The sequence below is a fragment of the Bombus vosnesenskii genome, unplaced genomic scaffold, assembly GCF_011952255.1.
Source record: "Bombus vosnesenskii isolate JDL3184/JDL3185 unplaced genomic scaffold, Bvos_JDL3184-5_v1.1 scf7180000013352, whole genome shotgun sequence".
Classification (NCBI taxonomy): Eukaryota; Metazoa; Arthropoda; class Insecta; order Hymenoptera; family Apidae; genus Bombus; species Bombus vosnesenskii.
The window spans coordinates 4,363,252-4,374,987 of record NW_022882988.1 but is presented as its reverse complement, the minus strand read 5'-3'; the positions used below and the strand labels follow the sequence as shown (position 1 = coordinate 4,374,987).

Here is an 11,736-nt window from a genome sequence, read left to right as displayed (position 1 = left end):
TGCAATTCTACGTTGCGCGTCTACTAACTCTTTTTTCTCCCGGTTATTCCGTTCGATAAGTTCGTTGAAATCAACTACGATGAATTCTTTAGGTAACGGAATGTAATTTGAATGATTGACAAATATCATAGGTTCTTCGAACGAAAAAGGTAAAAACGTTGAAGCAGTTCGAACAAAAATTTCTTGCCTCTGCTGTACCACCAATGACCGTCTGAAATATCGACGCGAAGGGTTGCCTCTATGCGACTCGGATTGGTCCACCGTGTCTTTGTACCGGTTGGAGATTCGCAAACGTGTACTGGTTGTTCCCAAAACAATAGCTATGTACGCTCTCTCATTACCGAAGATTGTAGCAACGTTACTCTACTTTTTTTCCTCTTTTCCAGTGAAAACACGAACGGTTCCGAAGAAAAGACGAGCAATAAGGCATCCTGGTATCGATGCGCCTTTATTTCTCGCAAATAGATTGTTTTGTACCTTTAATAAGAGGCATTTTGCAACGCGCTTCTTCTTCTCATTAGTCCTCCTTATACATATACATGGTAGCGTCTAATCAGCTGCTGAAATTAATTTAATTTCTTTACAGTAGAGCAATTATTCAAGATATGAAGATAAACATTCTTAAAATTTCTTTTCTTAAACTTGTGTAATTTCAAGGGCATTTCAAAGTTTCGTGGTAATTATTAAATTAGTTATTTTCACATTATTATAGCAGCATGACGCTCTTCGTTCAACGACTCTCAATCGACGTTTGAACTTCGAATATTTACTGCCTCTTGAAATTCGTTCTATCGTGAAAAGTTCGTGACAAATCCTTTACCCTTTGAACCATTCCGTGCCTGTCTGTTTTATCGTTGGATAGACAGGATATAGGGAATACGAAGGGGGTTGCCTGAATAGGATTTGCAACGAGGAAACGTTCTGACGCGTGTACATTCCGTTAACCGAATTAAAGAACGCGATTGGATATCTCTGGCAAAATTTGACGAACTTCTTGTTATTCGAACGGAAGTATTCTCGTACAGTATCTCGTCAGCCAATCGATTTATAAACCAGGAATGTCACCAAGATTCGCTTCGCGAGAATAACAATAGAATAATTGAAATTCAAATTGGTTTTAATGAACGTTTGTACACATTTTATATTTATTACGCGTGTAAGGAACGTAGTGCATTTTACCATACGAATTATATTTATAAAGTACGCTATGTATAATATTAAACTTAGAATACTTGGCGTATCCTTAAAGATTACAAAAGAACAACCGTAAAACAAAGGTACATCGAGTATAATACTAAATGTAACAAAAGAAAAAAGAAATAAAGGAAAGAAAAAGGAAAGAAAAAACGGAAGAACGGTGAGAACTGTACATTGGAAAGATGCGCGTGAAGATGCATTTTGATTCTCGTACTTCAGCTTAGGTACACTCAATGACGATGACGTTGATTATGAATTCATGAGTCGCTCGAGGACGGCTGACATCCACTTCTTTCTCTTCGTTAGCTTGTCATGAAAAACGAAGTTGTCTTTTAAAGCACATCACTCTCTCGTCATTCTATCATCTTGAAGAGAATGCACGAGAATACCATGCCAAAGAACTGTAGGAAAGAGAAACATTAATAATAACATTGGACATCGCGAAAAGAATCATATATCTGTGCATCGAAAGTTTCTCTAATGTTTTCTACACGTGTAATTCTCAAGCAATTTAATTAGAGACGCTTGACGTTGCGTTAATGTCAGAATTATCGCAACAGTCGAAAGTGAGTAAAAAGGAAAAGCTCGCGCATCGGCAATACCCGATGGAAACATATTTCTTAATGGATTCTGGCTGGTGTTGGAACCGATTAAAATGCAAATGAAACAGAGAAAGTCCTACCATCAGGCACGCGACTGCAATACCGGCGCCACCCATGATCGTCGCGTGCTTCTGCATGTAAATCTGCGTTCCATTGATGCAACCGACGAGATAGGCATTCGAAGGATTCACCGTGTCTGCTCCAGCGTTGCAGTTGAATCGCTGCAACAGAAGATCGATCGGGTCTCCATGAGAAACAATTCGGCTTGAGAAAGTCGATCGAACCGGGTGAAAGCGTGAGAGGCGATGCGGCGAACTCGGGTCGCGATTAACGGATTACCACAGGACGAATGCATTTCTGAACTGTAATCGATAGGTCGTAGCCGTTTCGAAATTCCGTTGAGAACTATCCGAATCGGGCTTTCCTAACCGAGGCCATCTCGAATTGCAAATGCTATGAACTGGAATTCCGAATCGTCAGGTTCTTATCGTTGGTCGGTACTATAGTAGATATCTACCGAATCGGCTGTTGGTATTTCTCGCTAATTTTCATGGTATAAATAAAAACCAGAAGTAAAAGCAAACTTTCTTTGCGTCCATTTCTATTTTCTCTTTAAATAACGAACAAGTACGTTGAAGTACGTATATCTAGAAGCAAATCTGAAGCGTAAAGACCGGTGTTTGTAAACCATTCGGTCATGAATTATGCAAGCAAATACAAATCGAAAGCAATCGCACTAAAACGCGAGAGAGATCCTCTTTTTCTTTCTCGGTTTTTAGAATATCATTGTATCTCATCAAGGTAATAACGCTAGACTGCATAGCGACTCGCGCGCCACGTGTTCCGCCCGCGAATCGCTAATCACTGCGATTACGTATGCACGAATTCGCTGACGGCTATTTCGTCTGCTAAGACGAGCTCGTTAAGAAAATTAATCTTTACCTGGCCAGGTTGAATCTCGCGACAGCAACTCTGCGGTACGTTGAGTCCCAGATTTCCCCAATCCCTCCAGCCATTTACTCCACAGCAATGGAGCTAAAAATCACAGGAACGGGGAAAAGAAAAAGAAACGTTATTCCAAGTCAGACGTAACATCTTGCACGATGCTCGAAATAATTATCCGCATGAAATTTGTTGCGCATCGAGTGTTTCTTTTTTCGCGCTTACCGTCGACTGCGTCGTGTCCCAGGCCTCTCTGACTACTTTGTGAGAATCGTAAGTTCTCATCGAACTCGACATTTCCCTCTCGAGTGTGTTCACAAGTTTTTCACGGAACACATACGCCAGCACTCCGCCAATTAACATGGTCACGAACAGAAGAAACACGATGATGAAGTACTGGAATAATTTTTTTATACGTTATATAATCTAATCGGTAGATTTCTTCTAAGATCGAAGACTGAGTCAGAGCGAGAAGAAAGACCACAAGATTTACCGTGAGAAGCATGCATTTTACTTCTCGGGATGCACCGATACAACCAAAGAACGATACTATAGCGACAACGATACCACCGGCCAGTAGAACGTAAATAGCGCCTGTTAGCAAATCGTTCCCTACTAGTTCACCTATCCATGATACTTTATCCAAGAGAGCCCACGTCGCTAATCCAGCTATCACCAGGCCACCGATCTAAAACATTGTTTATACGTTGTTACTTAAAATAGAAGACCATTAAATATCATTGTGATAGTTTACATATATTCTCATGCTTACGAAGATCACGAAGTTCACGAAGAACAAGGAATATTTCATACAGCGACCGCAGCTGTCCATCTCTGTTCCGTATCCCATTTCTCCTTATGTCTCGATCTACAAATGAGAAAAGTAAATATGAATGCAGGAAATGATGTCAAACCGTGAATGTTACGTTCTAAAGTAAATACAACGAGTCGTAGAGGTTGTAAATTGTAAACGTGAGTCATCGAAATTGTTTTCGATCGACTCACGCATGTTGCTCGAATGCGATTCGCCTGGAATGTAAACACCAATTTATTTAATTTATCGTCTGATTTATGACTAGACGAACGTTTTAAAATTACATTAATGCGAACTTCTTAGTCGATACTTGGAAAGCCTTGAGACGCTATTTTGCAAGTGCAACGGTTGTTCCACATCCGTATAAGGATCAAACAATCGCGTAATCTTTGTCATTGTAATTCTTTAAGACGCGGTCAGACATCGCCTCAACGGTTTAGTAATTGTTTCCGCGCTGATGTCACGGTATGCAGAACACTCTTTCGTGATTTCATAAAGTTGGTGATCACTCAATTTTTTCTTTCCGTCGACCCACATTCTTACTAACAATTAATCGTGATTACGCCACCGTCTCGTCACCTTTAATTTGGAATCTCGATCGGCTTTCAAATCTCCTTGAATCTGAATCAGCGAGGCAGAAAACTCTGGATTTCGCAGATCAATGATCGTACAGCATCCGGAAACGCGTTTGAAGCTGCGTCTGAATTTTCGAGTAACGCGCAAATGGGACTGTTTTGGCAAAATTACTCGAGTCGATACGTCTGCGTTCCAAACACGTGTCCATCAAACGTTTATTACACGACCTCTGAACTTTGCTTATATATAGGTCGAGACATCAATGCATCGTGATTTCTCAGAAAAAGAGATATCAAGAACGCAACGATATTCACGTGTCCTTCTGATTAAATTCTCGAATGGCCTTCAGGCGTAAGTTATTTGTTTCAACGGATTATGGCAAACTTGCTCTATATCCTAATCGCAAATCTTAAACAAAAATGACGCAATCCAAAAGTTTCACAACCAACAACTCCAATTATGTAATACTGCCAGTCATAAGCATTAAGATACTTGTTAAACATTTTGTAACTTCTACGTACATGATTGAATTTGTAATTACTTGTGTGATCATGATAGTCTATCATTTTATAGGTCATACAAAATTTACTTCCTTGAACCACTAGCTCTTGAAATATCTCCTTAAATTACGTATCATATTTCTCTTGATTCGTGGCAGAACATTATTGAATAAATCAGTCAAGAACAATAATCTGTAGTTTACGATCTATAGATATATCGTATACCATGGTATCTCGACTGCCTAATAGCCTCGTGTATGGTAGACCGCGTAAATGCATTCTTAACAGCCAGACGCTTCGTGTTTTCAAGATCGTCATCGATGCGATGAGTAAAACCCTGCTCGATTGTTACGTGAATCATCACCGTGAATTATACACCATTGCTCGTAACTAACTCATGGATCTCTTTCGTGTAACGTGATGGATCACGATCGATCCGTTTTGCATGTCATGATCATCGAGCCCTGCCGGTCATCCGTTCAGAAACACATCAACGTAGGTTTAAAAATACATAAAAAAAGGCTCCGCTCCCCAGAGGCTTAAACCCAAAAACTGCATCATACGACGAAAAATGTAAAGCGCCGACACATAATACCTTTGCCTCGGTACCTTTGCCTAACATACCATTACAAAAATTCATGTTTATTGTGAATAATGTACTTAAAATCTGTATTTTCCGGACTCAATAAACCCCTTTGTAAAAAAAAAAAAAAACATCAACGTAGATCTTACACCATCGGTCGTTTTGCACCTGCTAAATACGAGGACGATAAACGACGACCTTCTCGTAGATGAGGGCGTACCGACGACTCCTCTTAAGGCCAACGGAACTAGGTCGTTTGGAACCGGTGGCGGTGGTTAATACGTTGTTATGTTTATCGTCGCACAAATGGTATTTACAAAGGTAGCTTGGTGCTATGCTACCTTGTATTGCGTATTGTTTGAAAGCGTATCAGGGATCTATTGTATTCGAGGTATGCAGTTCGGAGAATGGTGTGCCGCAGTACGTTACTCTTAAGCCGTTATAAACCGGATTTTTGCTCGTTTATGAAGTAAGAGAATTATAATTAGTTGGAGTTTTTTTCAACTTAACACTTTCACGATCGTTCGAATAATTTGAAATTTATTTAAGTAAATTTACAATTATCGTTTGCAATTAATAACGTAACGAAGCGATGTACATATTTTAATAAATTACACGTTTAGCGTTTTTTTTTTAATGTGTGTATAATTAATATAGAGGCACGAAACGCGGAGTAGAGTCAGATAAATGAAAGCGAAAGTGTTGATACGATATGTAAGAAGAAAGTAGTACTAATTGCAATAAAAGGATTGCTTGAATCTACGCAAATATCCTTTAAATTATAAAGCGTTATAGAGGGATAGCTAAGATAGGATTAGTATTTTATTTCAAGCACGAATATCGTAGTCTGTAATATTCTCTTCTCTCTACGATTCTTATCGCGTCTTTTCAAACACGTGTAATATGGAGAAATCCTCGATCTGGAGGAATTGAAGTCTTAACTGATCACAGAGGTTATTCGGTTATCATCGCGCGTAATCTCGAACAATTTTCCTCAACGAATTTGACCTAAATAGGGGAAACTCGAGCTAGTTGAGGAACGGTGCGATAGGAAAAAGAACTACGTTATTTATACGTGGAACGATAGTTTCCTGACACGTCCGTACGCGCGAACATATCGATTTCCGCCTTGCAATTATACACATTAGCTTCCTTACACAATCCTTATCGGGAAAACCGTGCCGCTGTTATTTACAAAGCGTTCTACGGTCGCCATTCGACGCTTCTAGCGTTTCTTTTATTTTTCATTGCATCGATCTGCTATCTCCATCGTAACCAGGCATTTTATTATGAGCATCGTGAGCTTATGCGACTAGAATTTCTGGTTTCGGATGCTGATATTTAATCCATCGTATAAGCCACGATTCACTCGATTATTATACCGACGAAGACCAGTCGATCGGCAAACAACATTCGCTTTAGAATTCAATTCAAAAGATCGGCACGATAATAAAGAGATCCTCGGCAATAGTCCTCGATGGCGTCTCGGCTATTGTTCATCAAGGATAATAAAAGCGAACTTACACCTGGAGCATGGAAACCGCGTTATTTCACGTTTTCGTGTTGCGGATAAATTAAGGTCGTATATTTAATTGTCGTGTGTATGCTGTTCGTTACCCTTGATTTACTTAAACTTACGTCATAATTAATGCACGTCTCCTGTCACGCAAAAAACAGGGAGGGGAGAAATAATTCTCTTACGTCATATCGCGTGTAAACCCGCCCCTTTATCGATAATCCTCGGTTATCGTGGTCGAACATTTCAACTTTTTGATCGCGACCGATGTCACAAAACACGACCCGTTCGTTCAAGGCTACTTAAAATTTTAACGTTCCAATCTTCTCGTTATCTCAACGATCCGTTTAAATCACGTCAAATTAAAACAGCATACTGAATTTACTTGAAATTGACGCAACGCCGTCTAATTCGCCGAACGATTAAAAAATCCCCTTAAACGCGTAAACGTTATGTAACGACGTAAGTGCAACGATATCGTACGCTGGACGGTCAACACCGGTTTTGCAACGTGCTGTAGTGGTAGTACTCTTGAGAGTAGGCTTGGTCACGCACCGACATACTGCCTCAAAGACACGTTATACGAGAGAGAAAGTGGCGTCTCCCCTCGCATTAAGTAATCCACGGCTACTGTAAAACGTAAAAATAATAGAGCAACTGAAGAGACGAATGACGTCATCGGGACACTTCTTCCTTCCTCGTCCTGGAGGGGTAATGGGCAACCGGTCATCAAGGCGGTACTAACTTAATTAGAGCGCTGTAGTTTCCTCTACGCGTCGTAATTGCGACCGTTCGAATGACTTAGACTCGTATCGATCACATTTCCGTCGAACTCTTGTCTCCCTCGGCATCCAGTAATAACGCGTTTTTTCCCTTTTTACGAACGACACGAGTTCCCCAAACGATTACGATCGTTTGAATTTAACCTACGAACCAGGTCATCCCTTAACCTAAGGAGTATTTATAGTTTCGGTATTAAAAATTAACCCTCCGTGAGCAAACAAGCGGAATCTACCCTTAATCTTCTTCGAAGAGAATTATTATTTTTATCGGAAAAAGCATTAAACATTTGAGTCGGTGAACGATCGTGTAATATAGTAGAGATGTTGATAAATATTGTAGAATATTTTTTAATTTCCTGACAGCGTAGAATATTAAAAAAATTGCCTACAAAGAACTAAGACAGACAAATTAATTTCAGTTAAAACAATTTTAGTTTTGGTAAATTCTGTGATTTAGTTTTAATAGATGAAATTATTACGTGCCGAAAAGATTGATAAATTCTTTTCGGCTTAAGAACCGATTTAAATTTACGAACTGGCTTCACAGTGTAGTAATAACGATAGGTTAATTACTCGTAGTAACGATTAGAAAATCGTGAGTCGACTGTTTAAAAAGCACAACTGTGTAACATTCCAATTTCAACGTTCCTATGTTAAATGATCATCGTATGATTCATAAACGTAAGACGAAAACAAACTTGTTCGAATTGACATCATGCATATACTTGCGCCATTGACGCATAGGGCTGTCGAGTTTCTCGTCGTGAATCGTTTTCTCCAGAAGACATTAGAAATGATTTATGTGGAAAACGCAAGGCAACGATAAAACATATGCAGAACGGTGAAACGTTGAAGCGTTTCAATGAATTAGTTCGAAGGTTAAGTTAACGACGACAAAATTGTTAAAAATGCGTTTCTCGCGATCGAGCTCGTTCTTCGCAATGTCATGGGCTAGGAATTCCCAGTATTCGAATAAATCTCAGCTATTTGTTATGAAATTCTGATGTCAGTGTTCAGAAATTTCACGCATCTTTCATTTCGATTAACATCAAGTCGAGTGATATTAAAGAGCTTAAATACGGAATCGAACCGAATTTTAATCAAATACACACGAGAATGAGAAACATGGAAAAATATGTCACAATATGTCATATGACGTCTGACCTGGAAAGAAAGCGAGGGTCGATGGTTAGGAAACGAAAAGAGGAACGATCGAAGAAAAAGCCGAATGGAGGGTTCTCCTTTCGACCGGTCGAAAGTTACGTCGAAACCGAGGTCGCCAGGTTTTACACGGTCCGCGGAGTGTTGTACGATCGCCGAAACTCGCGCGAACATCGTGAGTGCGTCTACGATTATGCTGCCCGCTTTTTCCTTCTTTTGACTCGTAACGACGCATATAACAAACCTTCGCAACAACACGCTTCGTTACAATATGGATGCTGAGACGTTCTTGACCGCTACGATACGCCATTTATGATGATGTCTTTTAGCACTCGATGCGAATGCGTTACAGTTTTCAACGGTTGTTATCGTACGAATTTATAAAGAAACGTATCACGCGTGCGCCGCCGCGAGAACGCGTCGTTCACTACGATCGACCGTTCGAAATCGAAATTACTCGCGCGATATGACGAAACGCAATCGTAGCTCGAACCATCGCCACTTGCAACATCGCTGACCATCGTAACTTCATGGAATTTGTATCCATGGAGGCGCAAGTTAATCCGTGCATTATCGGTCGAATATGCTGAATCGAATGTATTTGAACTTCCTGACTAATTCACGATCGTCGAAATGGATCGTCGCCACGCTGTGCTTCTATCGGAGGAAAAAGCTGAGTTCTATAATTTCTGAATTTACGACGAACGATCGTACGGATAATGCGATTGAAACGGCAAAAAAATTTTATAACCAACAAACTGAGAACGATAATTGACGATTGAAAACTGATTGACACCATCGAGTATAATCTCTTCTCAGTAGGAATTCAAATTAAATACATATAATCAATATTAATTGATAACTATCATTGGTAAAGGTCATCGAGGAATATTATTATGTGTACTCACATGATTTTATGTTTACCGTATGTCAGCCTCTCTCTTTCGTCGTCACCGGTATTGGTAGCGACCGAAAGATAAACAATTTCTGAAGTCGATGAAACGTGACACCGTTTCACTAGCACGGTCGGATGTTATTTCAATAGCAGCGGAATGCAAAAATCACTTATTGTTAATCCCACGGTTTCGTTTAGTGATATAGCAACGACGAAGCGCTGCAGGGTGGAAAATTGTCGCTTTTAATTCAGGCACGAAGCTGCGGCTCGAGTATCTGTGTGGACACGCGCGATTTCAGACCGGGTCTGAGTGAAACTGAAATGGTAAAACCGACACGACTTCTTTCTCTCTCTCTCTCTCTCTCCCTCTCTGTTTTGCCCTCTCTCTTCCTCTCGTTTACCGTGTTGCTCAGTCTCCCCGATTATTTCCCTCTCTCTTTCATATTATTTCCCTCTCCGTTTCGTCTTCTTCTTACTCTCTCGCACGTTTCGTCCTGTTTCTGTTCTTCGTTAGTCGAATCTCCCTTTTCCACTACGAATGATCGTTTACCGTGTCCCCATCGTCGTACCTGTGCGTACCCGTGCAGCATAAGTCCTCGCCTCTACTTACGTATATGCTGCGTGTATCCATTGTTTGCGATCCAACGTGCGGAAAATTCACGCTTTGAAAGAGAGAGAGGGGCAGAGGCAGAGCTACCGAAAGTGGAGTACGATGTGCGCGTACGGCCGCGTCTTCGACCATAGCGTGTCAGATATATGCAACAAGGCAACGAGATACATCTCGTATTCTTGCATAGCGTCGCATGCTAATTATATATGTAGTTAGGTAAAGTACATACATAATCGCCATGGTGTACGTACAGAACTCTTATATCAGCTATGGAGAAACGAGATTCAATGAAATTGTATCGTTTGTTATAGGCTGTGTCTATAGATATAATGTAGATCTAATTTATTTCCACTTGCTCGATAATCATCCGTGTATTGTCGTCCTCCCTGGGTTTGATATGACTGACGAATGAAAACGACACGACGGGTGTACGTCACGCGATCGAACGACGTAATGTATTGTACTCGATCGAATCCTTACGATCATTCGATGTAAGTACACGTGATTAAGAAATATTCTCATTAATAAACTGCTGCGTATGGAACTCCTGGATAGTATTATGATTCTTTGATATGTGGAATTGTAAATGATTGTTTGTGTCTGTTATCATGATATAGTAGGATACATGATGTGAAGAGCACATACGTAAATATAATGTGTATATATATATGTATACATGCATACAAACTATATTTGCTCTTAAGAATTCCATGAAATATACGAAACGACAGATAACGTTCTATGTTTGTACTCCTAAGTAATGCCAATAATTTAGTCGATGCGTTACCCAAGTTATAAATGGTAGTTTCGCGAAAAGATGTAATGATGTTATTTATATTCGATCTAACACGCCTTTAACATCTTAATTATTTTTCATTTAGGAGAGTAGTATATAGTTAATTTCTCTCACTCCTATAATATATAAATGTAGAATTAAACGAATAGTTTTAAATTCATGTATTTTTTAAAGCAATAATTGTATTTTCGATATATCTCGATGAATCTGGATAAAGAACAACGAAAATGGAACGTTTATTTCTATCCGATAAGCATTTATACAATTCTTATGGGTAGTCTATGATAATCATGGAGTTGTGTACACTCAGTTCGTGTTGGTGCATTGGTAATATGAGTGGGTCATATTCTTAATCGTGCTTATACCGTTCCGTCATCTCCGAAGTTAGTTCCTGTCTGATCTAATTTCATCGTTTGTTCAAACAAGACTCCACCCGAGTAATAATCATCAGCTCAAATTGATGTCTTTCTTATTCTTCGCCACCGTGAGGTCTGTTGGTAGTAGTGGTCTCTGTAAAATTTATCGATCGTAATTGATCGTAATTGATTTACGAATTGTGTGAAACATTCTGCGTGGTCTTACTTGAGGTCACATATATTTCGGATCTTATTTTGAATTTTATTTAAGCTTACACAATGGTTATAAGAAAAAAATTATAATTCAATAGATTAATAAACAGTTTATCAAGTTATTTAATGGTTAATGATATTGTACTGTCTTATTTAATATTTTTATAAAAGCTAATGATGGAATTTTAATATT

At 39.4% G+C, this 11,736-nt stretch overlaps 1 protein-coding gene across 1 annotated transcript; it reads right to left on the bottom strand.

Moving 5' to 3' along the window:
• Positions 1 to 1,099: 1,099 nt before the first annotated feature.
• On the bottom strand, positions 1,100 to 9,902 carry LOC117236900 (CD151 antigen). The gene is made up of 7 exons (XM_033500302.1): positions 9,582 to 9,902; positions 3,514 to 3,609; positions 3,235 to 3,429; positions 2,967 to 3,137; positions 2,742 to 2,834; positions 1,880 to 2,020; positions 1,100 to 1,598 (listed from the first exon to the last, which is right to left on the bottom strand). Exons 2-7 carry the CDS (start codon positions 3,589 to 3,591, stop codon positions 1,551 to 1,553), a joined length of 726 nt encoding a protein of 241 aa, XP_033356193.1. The 5' UTR covers positions 3,592 to 3,609; positions 9,582 to 9,902; the 3' UTR covers positions 1,100 to 1,550.
• Between the last annotated feature and the right edge of the window lie 1,834 nt (positions 9,903 to 11,736).

What these genes read in the sequence shown, in the direction of transcription:
- LOC117236900 (XM_033500302.1), bottom strand. Translation starts at nt 3,591, where the DNA reads ATGGGATACGGAACAGAGATGGACAGCTGCGGTCGCTGTATGAAATAT. An exon ending in GGGACACGACGCAGTCGACG is followed by an intron (nt 2,835 to 2,966) that starts GTAAGCGCGAAA and finishes TGTGATTTTTAG; the next exon opens with CTCCATTGCTGTGGAGTAAA. An exon ending in TTGCAGTCGCGTGCCTGATG is followed by an intron (nt 1,599 to 1,879) that starts GTAGGACTTTCT and finishes TCTTTCCTACAG; the next exon opens with TTCTTTGGCATGGTATTCTC.